Here is an 18,111-nt window from a genome sequence, read left to right on the forward strand (position 1 = left end):
TTGTTTGGGGGCTTCCCAGGTAACTCAGTGGTAAAGAATCCACCTACCAATGTGGGAGACCTGAGAGACTTGGGTTCAACCCCTGGGTTGGGAAGGTACCCTGGAGGAGGAAATGGCAACCCAGTCTAGTATTCTTGCCTGCAAAACTCCATGGACAGAGGAGCCTAGTAGGCCACAGTTCCATGGGTCACAGAGTCGAATAGAATTGAGCATGCACACACACATACAGGATTATTTAAACCTGTGATTAAACTGCTAGACGGTGAAACAATCTTACAAAGAGCTGAGGCTTCTCACAAACACCAGGCATACAGTTCTGTGAGCTTTTTTGAGTATTAAAAAAATCAGGATCATATGCCTATTGGCAATGGTTTGACTACCAAATATTTCTCTTGAGATGCGACCTGCCATCACTTTGCTTTAGACTATGAATATCTCCAGCAGAATCCAACTATTGATGCTATAGATCTCTAGGCTAGTTGGCCCTATGTTCACCTTCCAATTCCAAAGTCAAATGATCACTTTTGATTTTCTTCTTGCGCTCAGAGGGTGTTTATTATTCTGTATCTAAAGTAATGCTCATGAGACAACGTATTCTTTTACTGTTATCCTCCATTCATGAACTTTGTCTTCAAAATTTGAATCATCTTTTTATTTCCTTGTACTAATATTTTAATTGGAGGTTTCCAATAACCTCAATATACTTTCTTTCTTTGATAATTTCATGACTTGCTAGAAGAATCTTCTTCCCCATGCCTTTTGGAATTGTTTTACAAGCGTCATCTATCTGCACTTGTCCAAATTCAAAGTTCCTTCATCTTTGCACTGATCATACTCATTTCTTCAAATGATGAACACACCTACATTTTAAAGCAATTATGGAAGTTTCTAATGACATATCTAGAAATGTATACTTTCATTTTCTTTTCCCCAGAAATCTCTCCTGTCTTATCCCCTTGGTCTTAGTTTAACTCCCACGATTTATAATTCTCATTTGGGATAGAGACAGCTTATCACCTGCTCTACATCAAAATGTGCTTTCTAGAAGAAATCTGATATTCTACTGGACCGTGAATTTGTCATAATGTTACCTTTTCTAGGGACATGGGTATGTGCACAAGAGCCTTATCAAACTGCAAAGTGACACTCTCAAGAACTGTTCAAAGAAACTACTGTTCAAGGTGGATGGAATGAGAAGACCCCTACCATGTGGGACTCACATGCCAGCAGGACAGACTCCAGACCATCAATGTAGTCACGGAGGCAAAGTTGGAAGATATTTACACACCTTACTTATGAAATGGATTTGATATCTTAGGATGTTTTCTTTGAAACTATGGTTCCATTTAGGGCTTCCTTGCTTCTTCACAGTGCCAATCTAGGTCGACAGGAGAAAGTGAGACCATTGTTCCATATCCTGCTTAAAAAGAGAACAACACTTCAAAGAGAACACCACCACCTGACAAAATAAAACAAGCAATCAGATTTAAAACACTGTGCCTATGTGTGCTTGGCAAACTTAACTTTTTCAGGAATTCAAATAATTTTAAGGCACCTTCTCTGGTTGGTTATGTTCTATATCTACCACAATAAAACTAAACAAGAAAAATCAGTATATAACTGGTTTCCAAAAAATGTCTTCTTTGATATTAGGAAAGTACTGCAGTGTTTCAAATTGTCCCTTTCTTCCCTCTGCTAAAAATAAAACCCAAACTTAAAAACATAAAGTTAATTGCTTGAATAAACAAAAATGAACTTTTAGTCTAATTCTTTTAAAGGGTACTAGGACTTTTAAATCTAAATCAGACAAAATAAATTCTCTGAAGAGAACAATATTAATACCTCATGATGTACCCACCCTTAATCTACTCTGCCTTTTAAAAATGTTCTTTGCTAACTGTACTCAGTAATTATAGAATTAAATCTGTTGCATTCTTTGATAGCTTGGTTTATGAACTATCAGATATTAACATGAAATAATTTATGAAACAGAGAGGTCACATAAATGTATTTTACTCAAAATTATTTTAACCAATTTTACTATTCATACATGTAAAACTTTATATTATCTACTAAGGTATCCACATTCTTCACATGGGTCATAAGACAGAGTCGACCTGTTAACGTTATTTGTAACATGACTTATGAGCCAAGAATTGATCAAATTACTTATGGAATTAGAGTATATCTTTGATCTTGTATACTTTTTGGCCCTTGAAAACAGATTAACACATGGAAGCTAGGTGAGTATGGGGCTAGCTCCACATTCATACATTTAATAATTACTGAGTACTAACTCCTGTCAAATCCTGTGGTAATTCTGAGAAAACAACAGTTAGCAGGACAGACATAATCTCTGTCCTTAAAAAGATGACATTCTTGCGGGGTTGGGGGGGGGGAGTGGCAGGGATTTACTTTTAAAAACTCAACAAATGAGTAACATTTACACAATGTATAATGAAAGAAATATGCCAGTGTAAGACAGGGATCAGTGTCTGGAGGGAGTTTCATAGGATGGGATAGAAAGGAGGACAAAGAACCAGCTATATGAAAAATGGTGGGGTGGGGTACGTTTTCTCTCTACCTCCTCAACCCGCCCTCAAAGTGAAAATTTATCCAACTGGATATAGTAGCCAATGAACATACTATTGTACTTTCTTAGGATACATTTTTGTGTAAAGTGTAACTATAAAAGTACTTTAAAAATGTGTGCAGTTATGGCAAAGGCTGGAAATATAGATATCCTTTGACCTACACAAACAATGTTGAGAAAAACTGTGCACAAAGGGAATTTCTAGTTTATACAAAGGTTTAAGCCCCTGGAGAAGGAAATGGCAACCCATTCCAGTATCCTTCCCTGGAAAATTTCATGGATGAAGGAGCCTGGCAGGCTAGAGTCCATGGGGTCACAAAGAGTCGGACATGACTGAGAGACTTCACTTTCTTTTCCTTCCCAAAGTGGAACTGTTGAGTTTCAGAGCCAGGATTATTTGACTGCAAAGGATGAAACGGAACCCTAGTCTTTGTATGTAAACATGATCTTGACTTCTTTGGCATGAGTGTGATATACCATGATCTTCAAATGAGAAAGGAACATCGGATGTTAAGAAGAGGGAAGCTTCCCCAAATGATCTAATTCTCACAAGTAACCATGAGTCACTTTGCCATTTTAAAATTTGGGAATCACTACCTCCTGCCCAAATACCCATCCTTGGGGAGACAGGGCCATCAAATGTCAAGTGTCTGAATACTTAGCCACTAGAGGGAGAGAGTGTGCCTCTGGTGATTAGGGAGCCAATGAAAGTAACTCAGGAGAAGGATAGGCTTTCAAGGGAGCTAAATTAAGCTCTAATGAGCCAGGGGCAAAGACTGTATCAGCTGTGGTGGCTTTGGGGAACTTGAAGATGATTCCTTAGAACTTCACAACGAATCCACTTCTACTACAGAATTAAATTGCTTAAACTATCCAGACACTTCATTTTAATTCTGAATATGTTTTAATTCATCTTTTCTAAGGACCTCCACAACTTTCAACACTTCGGCTTAGTCTAGAAAAGTTATGTTACCCTTTGTATGCTGGGAATTTTATATATTATGAACATTTCAATTTTGTATGATAATTTAAGATTAAAATTTTTGCTATCTATTCGGATGATTAGAATGATTTGTGGAGTTCTATGGTCTTTCCCAAATATAACTTTAGGAAAATGACTTTTATTTAGACACTTGACAGGTTAAAAAAAAAAAAACCAAAAAACAAACCTGCTTTACCATCACATAACTCACAGCTGTTCTTAAAATCGTCTTAAAATTTGTTGTTAGCCTGAGTCCAAATGATTTGCTCGCCAATGAAAACTGTTTAATCTTGTTTACAGCACAGCACCAACCACCATTTTCCATGATTTAAAAAACAAGCTTCTTAGTACAGCTGTTTAATAAATCCAACAAATGAAGTAAACTTTAAAAAAGGAATTCATTAAAAATATTAAAGTTTATACAAGTCACAGGATGTCCATGATTTAGTGTGTATCAATATGAAAAGAATTCCTTCCCAGTCTCCGAATCTAAAGACATTATCCAAAATTTCCCAGATATACACAGTGACGCTTAACATAACAGTTGACGATTTTATTTTCAATGTATCATTTCTCTTCCCTCAGCAGAGAGAAAAAAAACCTCAGCAACTATTTCTGGGATTCTTCAAAGGAGTAGGAGTACAGCGCCTGCTCCTACTCTTTCAGCATTGATTTTCTACACAATCTGTGATATGGTTTCTCAGAAATGCTGTTTGGCAGTGCTGAAAATTTCACGTGTTTTCAAACTTAAGCCATCCAGACTACACAGTTCAGTATTTTCAGCTCCTTTCATTTTCCTTTTCCCTTTAATTATAGAAGTCTCTATTCCCTCTTTTTGCAACTGTGGTCAAGAAAGATGCTACATGCGACTGTTTGCAGAAAGAACGTTTTTGTTTTTTTCTTCTCATGACGATTCACAGAAGTTCTTCCCAAATACAAAAGCTGCGCTATAGCTAACTGATGACACTGAGAGACAGCGCTTTACTCCTAACAACTTTTTAGACCCTTACCCGTTCATTCCTTGACTGTGGTGGATATGCCACATGCCCGGGGTAGAAAAAGCAAGTAGACACTCTAATTTTAAACTTGCACTGTAAAGCACTTTCAAAATAGTAATAGTTGAGCTGCATATCAGACCTGCCTTTCCTGCTCAATCCATTCCCCAGGACCCCTCTCTCCTGCTCCGAGTCCGGGTTGGTCGGGCGCCGGTTTCTGAAATCGCACCGCACAGTTTATTGCGAAGCTGAGTGGGTGGGTCCACGCGCAAACCCAGACTCCGGCCAGGACGCGGAGCCCGGAGCTCCGCGTCGCGCGCCTAGATCTCGGTCCCGCGCCCTTCGCCCGGCCTCACCACAGATCCCAGTTTGAAAGAAAACTTCACGACGCCGAAATGATCCCCTGGTCGCTGCAATTCTTCCTTTCGAGCCGGCAGAAAACGTGAGATTTATTACGACTCGGGGAGGAGTGGATGGGGGAGGCTGCCGGGGCACTCTCGGAAGCGGGTTACCTGGTCCCCATCCCCCCGCCCCGGCTTCGGGGGCGGGGTCCGCCGTCCGGGGGCGCCCGGCCAGGGGCGACGCGGCCCGGCGCGCGGGTGGGCGCGAGGGAGGGAGCGCGTCGCGGAGCCGCCGGGGCAGCACTTGTCCTGTAATCGATTGCCGAGCGCGCCGAGCGGCCCAGCGCGCAGAGACGCGCACACGCGCCTCGCCAGCCCGCGCACACACACATACACACACGCACACACAAGCACAAGCGCCCCGGCCCCGCACACACGCGCGCGCGCGCACGTCCGCCCGCGCCTAGGGCTCCGCCACCCGCCGCCAGCCCGCCCTCCGCCCGCGGGCGTCTGCGCGAGCCCGGCCGGCGGGGGAGATGTGCTCTGGCTCCGGCGGATCGGTTTCTCGGGGTTTGACCAGCTGTCCCGGGCTAACCCTGCTTCTCGCTGAAGATGGAGGAAGTAAAAACAGGATTACCCTTAGCTACAGATCCACTGCCTTAGTTTCCACCACCAACTGCAGTGCACAAACACACGTTAGGCACAGGAAAGAAAGAAAGAGAGAGGACACACTAACAGTAAACACAAACAAAAGGGTGATGGGATTATTTTACTGCATGCACTGCTGAGGTAAATCTCCGCTTGGCTTTTGCGTGGTGAAGAACAGCTCTTGTTTTATTTGTCTTCTGATTCATAGATTATATATAATATGTGTATCTGATTTTCAAGGTGGGGGGAGTGTTTTCAAAGTTAAGTGTAATTATATAGCATCTCGTTTTGCACCGTGATGTGATCAAATGACTTGTTGCTGTTAACCAGTAATAATAAGATATAGATACTATAGATATTTTTTCTCTGGGAGGGATGCATTGTGGTTATGATTAGGCTAATGATTTCTGTAAAGGACGCTCAGGGAATCGGGTTGAAGATGATGTCTTCTGCCTTAATTTATCGTCCCCTGCTTATAATCTGTTTCTGGGATGTTAATCGATTAATCAGTTCTCATCTCTATAGCTGTCATGGATTTGGACTTGTTTTGCTTTGTTTTAACTTGAATTCCAAGAAAGGTGGGGTAGCTTGGAATAAATTGCAGCTGTGTATCTATCCCAGCTATAAGGGAATATCCAAATCCTGTTGGAATTAAACAACAACAACAAGCTGGTATGACACGTAAAAAGGCAGCAGTTAAATCACTTTGACAGGTTCTGGTGTGGGCGAAAGAGATGGACTTAAGATTTAATTTATTATTACTGTTTTGCCAAGGGCGAAAAACTGTCCTGTGAAGTTGGCCTAGGTTCTTTGCTGGGTTCCCCCTGACTGTCCCTCCCCTATCCACCCCCCCCCCCCCTTCTTTCAGTTTTCTTGTCTTAGCTTTTGGTCGATTCTTAAGGAACCGGTGGATCAAGTTTTTTCTCTTCTTGTTAATCGCATTGCTGTAGCACTGACTGACCTCCCTCCCTCTCTCTTTTTTTTTTTCCTCTTTCCTGAAAGTACGTGGTGCCATTCCTGAGTGACTTTTCCTACTAGACCATCCCAAAGGGACGAGGGGGAGGGGTGAAGGAGGAGGAGGTGGTGGTGGAGGAGAAGGGGGGTGTTCCTTCTCTCTCATTTCTTGGTTTTGTTTATCAGCCGATCTGTTTGCTGGATTTGGGCTCGGAATGACCCACCTGTAAAGTGCTTTTCCTTCCTCCTCGCCTTGAACTCTGCAGGGGGCTTGGCTTGGAAGGGGCAAGGGAGGGAAAGAGAGAAGGGGGAAACACAAAAAACTTCTTTCTTTCTCTCTCCGTTTATCTTCAGCACGACATTGTCACCTCCTCTTTGAGGGGTTAGAAGAAGCTGAGATCTCCCGACAGAGCTGGAAATGGTGATGAATCTTTTTTAATCAAAGGACAATTTCTTTTGTATGTACATTTCGTTTCTCTTTCTCCTTTTCTTTCTTTCCTTCTCTGAGGGTTAAAAATCTTTTCATTGATGGGGCAGACTTCTTTCGCTTCTTCCTGACGTTTCTTTCTTAATATGTGTGTGTTAAATGTGTACATTTTTAAAGAGATAAACTCATTTGTAAAATATCCGAAGAAACTGCTCCCCTTTTAAACTTTATGGATGCCTTTCTTTAAAGCCTTATGTAACCATAATTTGAAAGAATTTGGTAGCAGTACAGCAGGTTGAAATTTAAGTGCTGTGTAGTGACTGAGTTGGGAATTTGATCTGATTATTCCATAAAGAAGAAAAGTTTTTTTTTTTTGGGGGGGGGGTGGTAGGGAGGGTGGTGGTGAAGAAGGGGAGGGGAGGGAGAAGGGAAGTGGTTTTGGAGACAAGAAGTGAAGCTGCCTGTTTTCCAGTAAGTAATGGAGAAATTCCAGGAGCCAGGGCTAAATATACTTGGCGATCAATACAGAAATGGCTCATTGTGAATAATTTAGCTGCTGGTGCAGTGAGAGTTTTGAAACTAAAGGCAAAAAGGACCAGGGCCAAAGGAAAAAAAAAATAAGTAAAAATCATCTCAGGACATGTCAATTCTTTAAACTTTTTTCTTCAAAGAATACAGTTAGCTTATCGATCTTTTCATTATGTGGAATCAAAGCTAGGGGGTGTCATCTCATACAATTTATTTTTGTTTCTGAGAAGTAAGTTCTTGTTTGTGTCATTGGTGCATGAAAATAATTCCCCAAACTTTATAAAAGTGATCTCCTTCCCCACAGCAAGAAGTATATGAATTTTTTCAAATTGGAATGTATTAAGTAGTCTCGGCATTAGTACCCAACCATGGTCTGGCAGTAAATTAAGGTTATATTGAACAGGTGCTCACACAGAACTTGGGGCTGGCTAAAATGTCAATACAAGCCCGGCAGTTGGGTAACTGCTGCAGAAACCTTCCAGAGGTACTTGGGCGCGAAGTTGTTTTGTTTTGTTTTTCCTCTGTTTGTTTGTCCTCCCCCCTCCCTGTTAGAACATGATGAACCAACTTGCAACAATTGTGAATAGAGCTATCTGTATACTCGGAAAGTCCTCAGACTGCAGCTTGATTGTAGGAAGTAGTGAATGGTAAAATACTTCAGTCCCAGTTAAAGCGGGCACATTTGAGGTGTATCCCCTTCCTCTTTTTTTCCCTCTAAACTGAGTAAATTCTGGTGAAAAGAGTCATTACTTTCTCGATACAGCCCATCTCACAGCACACTTATCTTTCCTATCCTATCTCCAGCAGGAATCAGATCATTTGCAGAAAGAGTTCAGTGACTTGCAAATGAGCACATGCAGTACACCATAGTATGTTTCTTGGGCACAGGTTGCAGCCGCAGCAACGTGGGCTAACTGCTTGGAGCTTCATATAAGTTAAGCATTTAATGGCAGAGACTGAAAGGAATCCTTGTGTTAAGGGTATAATCTTTTGTATTGCAGCACTGCACATTGACTATGGAAACAGAGGCTATTGATGGCTATATAACGTGTAAGTATTCATTTTCATTCATCTGTTATTGGTAAATAAAAGCATGTTTGTTACCTGTATTTTAACTTCTGAATTGGAAATTTTTATCAAGAATTGTATACTCTTACTGTCTGTTCACAGTTTCACCTTGTAAATGAGTTTGAGAAAATAGCAGGAAAGTGAAATAAGGAACTATAGATACATACTTGCCATATTAAGGGTATTATTTCAGTCAGTAATAGTTTAGCAGATCAAAACTTTCCTACTTGATTTTTTTCACTTAAGTTTAGACTAGGTTGGGTTACATATATGTCTACTAATATCGCATGTACTAAATATTTAGTACTCTGTTACCTAATTTTTCACACACACGATATGAAAGAGAATTAGCTCACTTAAGTTGACTTTTTTTTTTTTTTTTTTTGCAAACTCTCAAACATCCAGCTCTCTGGCCAACGAGTTTGAAAATACTCATTAAAAATACCGGGTGCTTAATGATTAAGTTAGATGTTAAAGGAAAATTTTTTTCAAGTAGAAGATACTTTAGAAATTAACTACTGCATTTTTCCTTATTTTACAATTAAGATGAATGTGGTAGTGAAATTTTAAAAATGTTTTATTGTGTGCTGGTTGTGGCTTTTCATCATTTCATTCATTTATTATATATTTCTAAATAACTTTTCCTTATAATTTTTTGAGGGAAAAATGTATTTCATGAAAATTTCAAGACTATGCATGCTTTTGCATATATGATTACAAAGTTGGTAATTAGATTTTAGGTGAAAGTGAATAGAGACCAAAAGATTTTATTTTGTGAAAACAGGTGACAATGAGCTTTCACCTGAAAGGGAGCACTCCAATATGGCAATTGACCTCACCTCAAGCACACCCAATGGACAGCATGCCTCACCGAGTCACATGACAAGCAGTAAGTCTTCATTTTATGATTTTTTTTTTCCTATTTCTCTAGTGATAGACTTGAATTTGTTAGGTCTGTAGGGTCCACTCACATTGTGGTGTAGCTGCTGCTATAGATTTTGCTAAAGAAAGAACAACACAGATTTACTCCTGCTCATTTTGGTATCATAAAACATGAGCCTCCTTACTAGTCTGAACTATCCCAAGGTGGCATTTGGGAGCTGGTGCTTACCTGTATCAGGTAAGAAATGTTAGGCTTTGCCGGTTATTCTTTTGTTTTGCCAGGTTTATGACGATTTATTTTTTGTTGTTGAGTAAAAAAAATATGGAAACATGTTACTTCATAGAAAAAAAAAAAAGAAAAGGAAAAAATTATCTTCTATTGCCTTGGCACAAAGCTAATACATTAGTGGTAGAATCGTAGTGTTAGTTGCTTTTTTAAGAAAACGTGGAAGTTTCTCCTCCAAAGCATTGGAAGTAATATGTGACTGAAAATTTGTAGAACTCATTTACATCCATTTCTCTGACGAAGTGAAAGCATTTTGTTTTAGGCTGTCAGAAAAGAACTGAGAAAATTTGGAAGGATGTTTTGAACTTGCTGGAATAGTTTTGGCTACTCTTTTTGATAAAGAGTCATTCTTTATATCAAGATATAGCAAACATTGTTTCTGTGTAATAAAAAAGCAACTTGCATGCTGTCAGTGACAGAAGATAAATACTTTATTAAGGATTTGGTTTGTTTTCTCTTAATTATGATGTTTCATAAGTTGTCAAGTGCACATGCTTTATTACTCCTACTTAATTTGAAATCTGTTTCCCTTTTACTTCTGATATGTGTTATATTCTTATATAGAAAGGACATCTGACTTCCATCTAAATGCAATTTAATTTAAAAGCTTTCTATTTGGGTGACATTTGAAGGAAAGGCATTTTCTTTTCTTTTTAAAGAAGATTTAATAACAAGAAAACTGAATCATATGATGAATTATGAGCATACTCTTAATATGTTAATTCTGATTATCTTGAGAGAACAAATTTTTCTTTCCACTTCCCTCTTATAGCTTTCAAAACTTGAGTTTGTTGTAAAGTTACTAGCTTCATAGGTAGTTAAGTCTTCTGAATTATAAGCAACAGTATATAGAGTACTGGTAAATACATTTTGCAGTTTGTTATCTTTAAGCGACTCTAGCTATTGACTTGAAAGTTTGAGCTGTATGAACTTGCTTTACTTTTTTAAAAGTTTTCTTTGTTTTTATTAATGGGAATCACTTCCTAGGAAGATTTCATTCTAGAAGCAGTCACTGAAATTCCTTTATCACATAGGAAGAAAAATTAATAGTAAGGGAATGCATGTTAAATTATAGTGCTAATCTCTTATAATGGATCTTGTAGCATTAATTAATTTTTTTGCTAGTTGACTATTAATTTGATAAAAGTTACATACTGTTGCAATATAGGGAGTATAATTTTTACATTTTAATATTTAATGTGACTAGGTCCTTGGCAATATAGATTTTTATTTTTCAGATAATTTTCATTTAATTTCCTAAAGATAGATTTATATGCAGTTTCTGTTAGCTTAATATTTAGCTTAATATTGTCTTTAGAAACGTTGAGTATAAGGGGTAGGTAATAATAGATAATCAGACTTTGTTATCCCTGAGCCACCACTAGAATATCAGCAGGAAAATGCTTGTTAATTGGTTAATTAGATCCTTTATTTGTGAATTTGATTTTGGTTTTGAAGTAATCCTTTCTAAAAGGCAGTTCACTCTTATTTTGAATAAACATTGCAGTTGTAGACATGATCAATTTGGACAAATAAGAACTGTGCTTTTGACCTTTGAGTTTTTCTCACCCAACAACAGTAAAATTATGTTTGGTAAAGAGGTTTTGTTTTTGTTTCTTCTTTTTCTTAACTTACTAGCCTGTGGCAATTCCATCTTAGTAGAGTTTTTGGCTAAGCTACATGTGTTTTCATGTTCTTTTCCAAAGAGTTGCAGGTTAAATATTTTGGCTCTCACTTCAGAGCTGTCTGTTGCATCCTTTACATAGCCTCTATTTACAGTATCTAGGTTACCCACTTAGGTGTTAGATGGAGAAGATACCCATTTTTCCTCTCTTTTAGATCTAGGAGCATATCAGCATTTTAGATTGCCAAAGCAAATAGCACTAGAGAGGGACTCTTGTCTGTTAATTAGAATAAGAAACCTGTAGTTGGTCACTCAGATGTTTTTCTGTGACTTGGAATAATGATTTGTACATTTGCAACTTGGCAAATCACTTGTGGCCGAGATCAGTAGTTTACCTAAATCTCTTTATATGCATTGCTGACTTTATTCTGTGAAAAGATCTTATTTATTTTCCGCATTTCTTTAATATCTTCAAATAGTCTTCCTAAAGGGCTGTGACTTCCAGAAACAGAATTGCAATTTTGATTGAAAGTATTAGAGCTGAAAGTAAATGTGAAAACCTTTATAGATAGAATAAGATAGGCTCCGTAGCAGTAAGGCGGGGACAGGAGTACATATGTAAGAGGTGAAAAGTTATTTTAAAACAGTTTAAAAAAATAAGAGAAATAGTATCTTTAATTTTTATGAGATAACTAACGTCCTAGCAGTAAAGTAACACTGCCATGTGAGAACCCACTTATTTTCACTGTAGGAAAGTGGTCAGTTGTCTTCTGAGGTCATAGTCATTTGTTTGGGTTATATGACGACTGTTCTAAGATGAAGGGTACCTGTGCAACTTGCTGCCAGCTATTGTATAAAAAGTAATGACAGCAGCTATCATTATTTGACAGTGCTAGAAGAGAGCATCGGTGACTTGGGAGAGAACTAAAAATGTACAATGCTTGACAGTCTTTGGTTTTAAAATTCAGCTTGTAAGATAATCTTAAAAAGATGTGAGAGGTATTCGTGAACTTAACATTTTGTAATGACTACTTCCTATGTTTTCGAGTGAATTTTCTTAGAGAAATTTGGACTTTTTCTTCTAGAATGAGGATCTCTTTGATAAGAAGATGGGCATTGTTGCCTGAGATCATTAGTGTACATATTGAGTCTGCTGACAGTCTCCTGTGTCAGGGATGACAGTCTGTGCCTTGATGGCTACTGGAAATACACAGTGTTAAGTGATTTTAAAAATAGCATCTGGAAGTTAAGAATCTGAGACAGACAACTCAGACAGAACAATATAAAAATAATCCATATTGTATTTCGGCCCATCGGATGAGACTTTATTTTGTGATTCCTTCTGTCTCTGGGTTAGCTCATTTCCAATTCTTATATACTTGTTTCCGTATTGGTTTCAGATTATTCTGTAACTGCTGCTGAGTATTTTGAAAGGGTTTTAAGGTTCAAAAAATTGTAATTAATCCTATTTTCCTTATCATTGTCTACTTTTATAATGCCAGTAAATAGATAGCTAATGGTGTGAAAGTGCTTTGTGACACAAATTTTTTTCCTATTACTTTAAAACCTTTACATAGATCCACTTTGCAGTCAATACCATTTATCAGTCAGTTTGATGGCCAAGTGGCATGTGTGGAATTGGAAGAAGTAGTAATTCTAGTTTTACAAGACTGACCAATAATCAGGTCAGCGAATCTAGTTTATTCTTTTCGGAGTGCTTCACATTCATTTTTTTTTTTCTTAGCTGGTTTCCATTTTTAGAACCTTGTGAAGTGTAAGTATATTATGGTTTCTATTTTTCCTGTGTGGAAATGGAGGCTTGAAGAAATCAGTTGTCTTCTAAGGTTCCTTAGGAAAAGGATAAAGTTGTCAGGATTGGGACACTGATACTACCGTGTGGGTTAGTTATATCACTGATATCTGTAAAATGTCATTATCTCAGGGTGCCCACCATGTCCACAACTGACCCATGTTTTAGTGACAAAAACAGTATTACAGGAGTAGAATAGGGTTATTATGAGGGTGGAGTGATAACAGATAATCTTGTTAAGCAGATGCTCTAATGCACTTTAAAAAATATGGCTTGTATCTTGAGACTCACCAGCTTTCTGAGTTGTCTTCTGTAGCTTAGCTTGGCAGTTACCCTTGGTTGGATTTCCATAGGACACACCCTGATATAACACCAGATGGACTTGATGTAAAAGCTCATTCTGTTTTCCAATTGTAGTACTTAGTTTGTATATATACGCAACATACCTTACATTTCCTTTTTACTTGTTAGGAAATATTTTTAAAAAGTTTGACTTGATTTCTTTATAGCTATCAGCAGTGTCATGGCCATGTACCAAAAAAAAAAAAAAAAAAAAAAAAAAGGAACTAAAGGAAGAATATATGAGCAGGGAATTAACAGCAAAATTGCTGTTTTTTGTTTTTTGTTTTTTTTTTGCTCCTCATTCTGCCTCCTCCCCATCTTTTAAGTCTGCTTTGAAATAAGAATAAATGTCTGTCTTGGAGAAACACAATAGCTCACTGTAGAAGTGTTGTTTTTATTGCCTCTATCTTTGTCTAAATTTGTCTTCTCCAATGAAAATACACTGAAAACAGTATAACATGATTGGTTAGGTTCTTTTGGGACTCTTCCTTCAAGCTGTCAGGAATTCAGATCTCTGGGTCCCAAGCTTTTCTCTCCTCACTTTGAATATCAATATATTTTAATTTTATAATGTTCTAAAAGATTAGTAGCTGTGTGACAGTCCTAAAATGAGGGAGACCGTGTTGTTTTTCTTTGCCTTTTTCCTTTATATCTGTTTATATGAACAGTATATAAACATAAATATATATATATACCATATCACTAAGTATATTTTATACTTAGTGATATGGTAGTAGTTTCCTTTTACGAATTAATCAGGCTCAGGAATCTCTGTTGAAATAGATAAAGAGTATTTAGGAACTATTTCTCTTTATTATAAATGCTTAATCGCACTGGTGTGAGAAAGAGAAGGGGAGTATAATTTATTGAGTATATATAGGATGCGTAGTGCTATATACTAAGTACATCCCTCTTACTTCACTTAGTCTCCACAACAGCTCTGTGAGGATACTTCGCTTTATAATACCGAAAACTGAGGCTTAGAAGTAATAGATTGCAGGTGGTTAAAAATATGGGCTTTGGAGTTATACACGGCCTTGTTAGAATTCTTGCTTTGCCACTGATTTGCTGTGTGATCTCAGTCATCTTACTTCACATCTCTGAGCTCCAGTTTCCTTATCTGTAGCATGGGGATAAACAATCCTTACCTCAGTGGACTGTTGTGAGGTTTAAATGAGGCAATATATACAAAATACTTAGCACACTTCCTGGCACATGCTAACATCTAATAAATAATCACTGCTCTAACACTCAGAGCAGGCACGTTACTTTTGCACCAGTCCATGATTCATAAGAAAGCTTTTTTTCAAATCCATGTTTGTTTGAAATTCAGGTCTTTTGCTGTTTCCATTTTACTACAGAGGTCCATGGAACAGAAATAGGCATTTAATTTAGGGTAAAACTGGCAGGAAAAAAAGAACCTCTGTTATTTAAAGGATCTGTGAAGATTTGGATTAGAAAGAAGTAAGAGTCCGTCTGTATGGCAGAATTTTTTTTTTTTTTTTAATTGGGCTTCAGTGTTCCTGAGCATAGTTTTATGTTTTTGATTACATGTCAAGAAAATCATCGCTCAGCATTGGTACTATAAAGACACCAGTTATTACAAATAGAAAAAGTCCTCTTAATAGAGTAACCTAGCCATATCTAGAATCAGTTTTTTTCTTTGAAAATCTGTATCTAAAATTTTACCTCATTTGTTGCTTGCGGTAGAACCGTAAATTCTCATTTGATGATACCTGATCAAACTGTAGGCCTGATTGTTGTTAATTGTGCATTTTGAGGGTAATAGTTTAGGTGTTTTAAATTTGAGATCAACTTAAAATATAATTATCACTTATAGGCATTTGACACGTTGCTGTATTGTTCTAGCTGATTAATTCGACAAATATTTGTAGGCAGTCTTTTATGTGTCAGGCACTGTAGGGTAGATTCAGAGGTAAATGGTACACTATTCTTGTCCTCCTGGAGCTCATACTCTAATTTAAAGAGACGTCTAAACAAGGCAGTATTCTGTGATAAGCTCAGTGTTCTTATTATTATGGAGAGCAAGGAGTGGTACTGGTTTGGGAAGACTTCTTGGAGGGAGAGGCTCTTTAAGCTGAGACTACTAAATGAATAGGATTTAGGAGAGAAGCTGAAGGCTTGTTCACCAATGAACCCACAATGGGAGCTGAGAAATAATACGATTATGTTCTGGGAAATAAAGCAGATTGGTATCTGTGGAGTGTGAAGTTGGAATCTTGGAATCTGAAGCCTGAGATGACTCTGGAGAATTAATCAGGGCAAGATAATGGAGTATCTTATATAAGAGAAAACTTGGATTTCATTTTCAAGGGAGCACAAGATTTAAACAAAGCTGATGACTTCAGTCTTCATATTGACAGGAATCATACCAGCTATAACAGGAGTAAAAATGTTGTAGATGGGAACCAGTCCAGAGGCAGGGACTTCTTTAATAGGCTTCTGCAGTGATAGAATGAAAAGTCATGAGAGCTAGTGGTAGTGCATATAATAAGGAATAGAAGGATTTGGGAAATAATAGCTTAAAGTAGACAGGACTTGGATAGAAGTCTTAAGGAGAGGAGAAATTTCATGATGATGATCTCTAGATTATTGGATAGATGGAGTAGGTTCCATCAGGGAAGATACAAAATAGTGAAGCAGGTTTCCCAGATAAGATTTAGTTTAGTTTAATCCTGCATACAGAGTGTTTGACGCACCTGTGGAATTTGGGAGAGGCTAGCAATCAGGCAGGAGGATAGATTAACTAAGTGTGAATTTTCCTAACTAGTGAAATCTAACATGTTAGCTTATGATTTTGTTATTTTTCCTCCTGTATTACATTAACAATAGTTCAGTATTTCTTAAAAAAAAAATTCTTCCCTAAGTAATTCTCAACATTTCATCATTGACCATATTTTCCCAACTGCCCCCATAAAATCAAAATTTTATATTGAAACACATGAGCACAGGTTTTAATGAACTCTTTTTGCTTAATGGAGTCCTTTTGTGCTAGTGTCTGAAGTTGGACTAAGGGCTTCCCACGTGGTCCAGTGGTGAAGAATCCACCATGCAATGCAGGAAACACGGGTTTAATCCCTGGGTTGGGAATATCCCCTGGAGGAGGAAAATGGAAACCCACCCCAGTATTCTTGCCTGGAAAATTCCATGGACAAAGGAACATGGTGGGCTACAGTTCTTGGGGTTGCAAAAAGTTGGCCACGACTGAGTGACGGAGCACAGAAGTTGGCTTAGTTGTTGTGACTGACTCTGATTTTTAAGCAAAACATGCTAGCCTTTCAACTTCACATTTTGTGGTATATATAATATCATAACTATGATGGTTACATATTTAAAAAAAATCATAAGGCTAACGTACAGCAAATACTCCAAGTCCTCTATCATAATGGTTTGTCTTTATTCTGTAACCTCTTTCTCATCTATAAATATATAATTTAAAACATGAGGAAAGATTTATTAAAAAGTACTAGTCAGTTCTGCTATGTTACTAGCTAAAGAATTTCATGATTTTAAGCAGAGTCTTTTTGAAAACTTTGTCATAAATATGCAACATGATATATATCATTTGAAAATCATTTGGTATAGAATTGTTTTAAAGTTTATGATATTGTGCTACTTGGGATAAAGGAATGTAGGGGGGAAAGTGTGGTATAGAATACATCTTAATCTATTTCCTCAAAATATATATTATAGAACTCTATCTTAGAAATGTAAGCTCTACCCAAGACATCATGAAAATTCAAGTGAATGTTGATGATGAAAAGAACTTCATCTGAGATTTCCTTTATGTAGAGATTCAGAACTCGCTATAGAGACATTTTTGTCTTTTAATTGTTGATCCAACAAATGTTTTTTAATGTTTTTTTTGTGTAATTCACTGTTGATACTCGGGCATCAAAAATAAGTTAGGGATCTTTTTAGAGGAGGATGTTATCTTTCAAGGTCCAAATGAATTCATATTTTATTTGTGATATTAATGATCCTCTTGCAGTTAGAACCAAATAAGTGTGATGTGCTCACCATGATTTATATCGATTGTCAATAAATAAACTGCTTCTCACCTTTTACACCTGAGAATTCTTCAAAAGTGTATAAATCTAAAGATGCACAATGAAACAAAGGCGAAAACACAGCGAGCTTCTAAAATAAATTCCCAGTGGAGACCATTTCCTCAAGAAAATTTTTTATAATCTAGTATTTGATTCTCAGCCTTGTAAGTTCCAAAACTTGATTAGTGGCACACATAGAGTGATCCCATATCTCATGGTTGACTCACATTAAACAAGTTTACAAAGTTGATGTTTCAAATCGGAATGCCAATTTATGTCCGTATTTTCATTAAAAATAAAATAAACCTCGAACTAATGTAGGATCTTGATCACTCCAGTTGACTTAACCAAATCATTTTTTTCTTGTGAACTGACTTATATGGGTAAAGCAACAAAAGTCATTTGGTTAGCAAGTAATCCAAACACAGGGAGTCAGTTATATCATTCAAGTGTTTAATGGCATTAGACCAAGAGAGTCTAATATGTTCCACCTCACAGTAGAGATAGCATTGCCATTTGGATCATTATGGTTGAAGTCTCCTGTGTATTTCCTTCTTCCCT

The 18,111-nt window shown here is 37.4% G+C and overlaps 1 protein-coding gene across 7 annotated transcripts in view; it reads left to right on the forward strand.

Annotated features, from left to right (window-relative positions):
• Window positions 1-1,840: 1,840 nt before the first annotated feature.
• Window positions 1,841-18,111, forward strand: part of IKZF2 (IKAROS family zinc finger 2) — a 188,944-nt gene continuing 172,673 nt past the window's right edge. For 2 of the 7 annotated variants that reach the window (XM_005894457.2, XM_070387141.1), the window contains exons 1-4: window positions 5,472-5,700; window positions 6,868-6,934; window positions 8,470-8,518; window positions 9,321-9,425. In XM_005894457.2, coding sequence (XP_005894519.1) covers window positions 6,932-6,934; window positions 8,470-8,518; window positions 9,321-9,425 — 157 coding nt within the window. In that variant the 5' untranslated portion in view covers window positions 5,472-5,700; window positions 6,868-6,931. Of the gene's footprint in view, window positions 5,013-5,471; window positions 5,701-6,867; window positions 6,972-8,469; window positions 8,519-9,320; window positions 9,426-9,483; window positions 9,657-18,111 lie in introns of those variants that run through there. The other 5 variants (XM_070387108.1, XM_070387114.1, XM_070387123.1 and 2 more) reach the window with 5 other exon arrangements.

This window comes from Bos mutus, chromosome 2, assembly GCF_027580195.1.
Source record: "Bos mutus isolate GX-2022 chromosome 2, NWIPB_WYAK_1.1, whole genome shotgun sequence".
NCBI lineage: Eukaryota > Metazoa > Chordata > Mammalia > Artiodactyla > Bovidae > Bos > Bos mutus.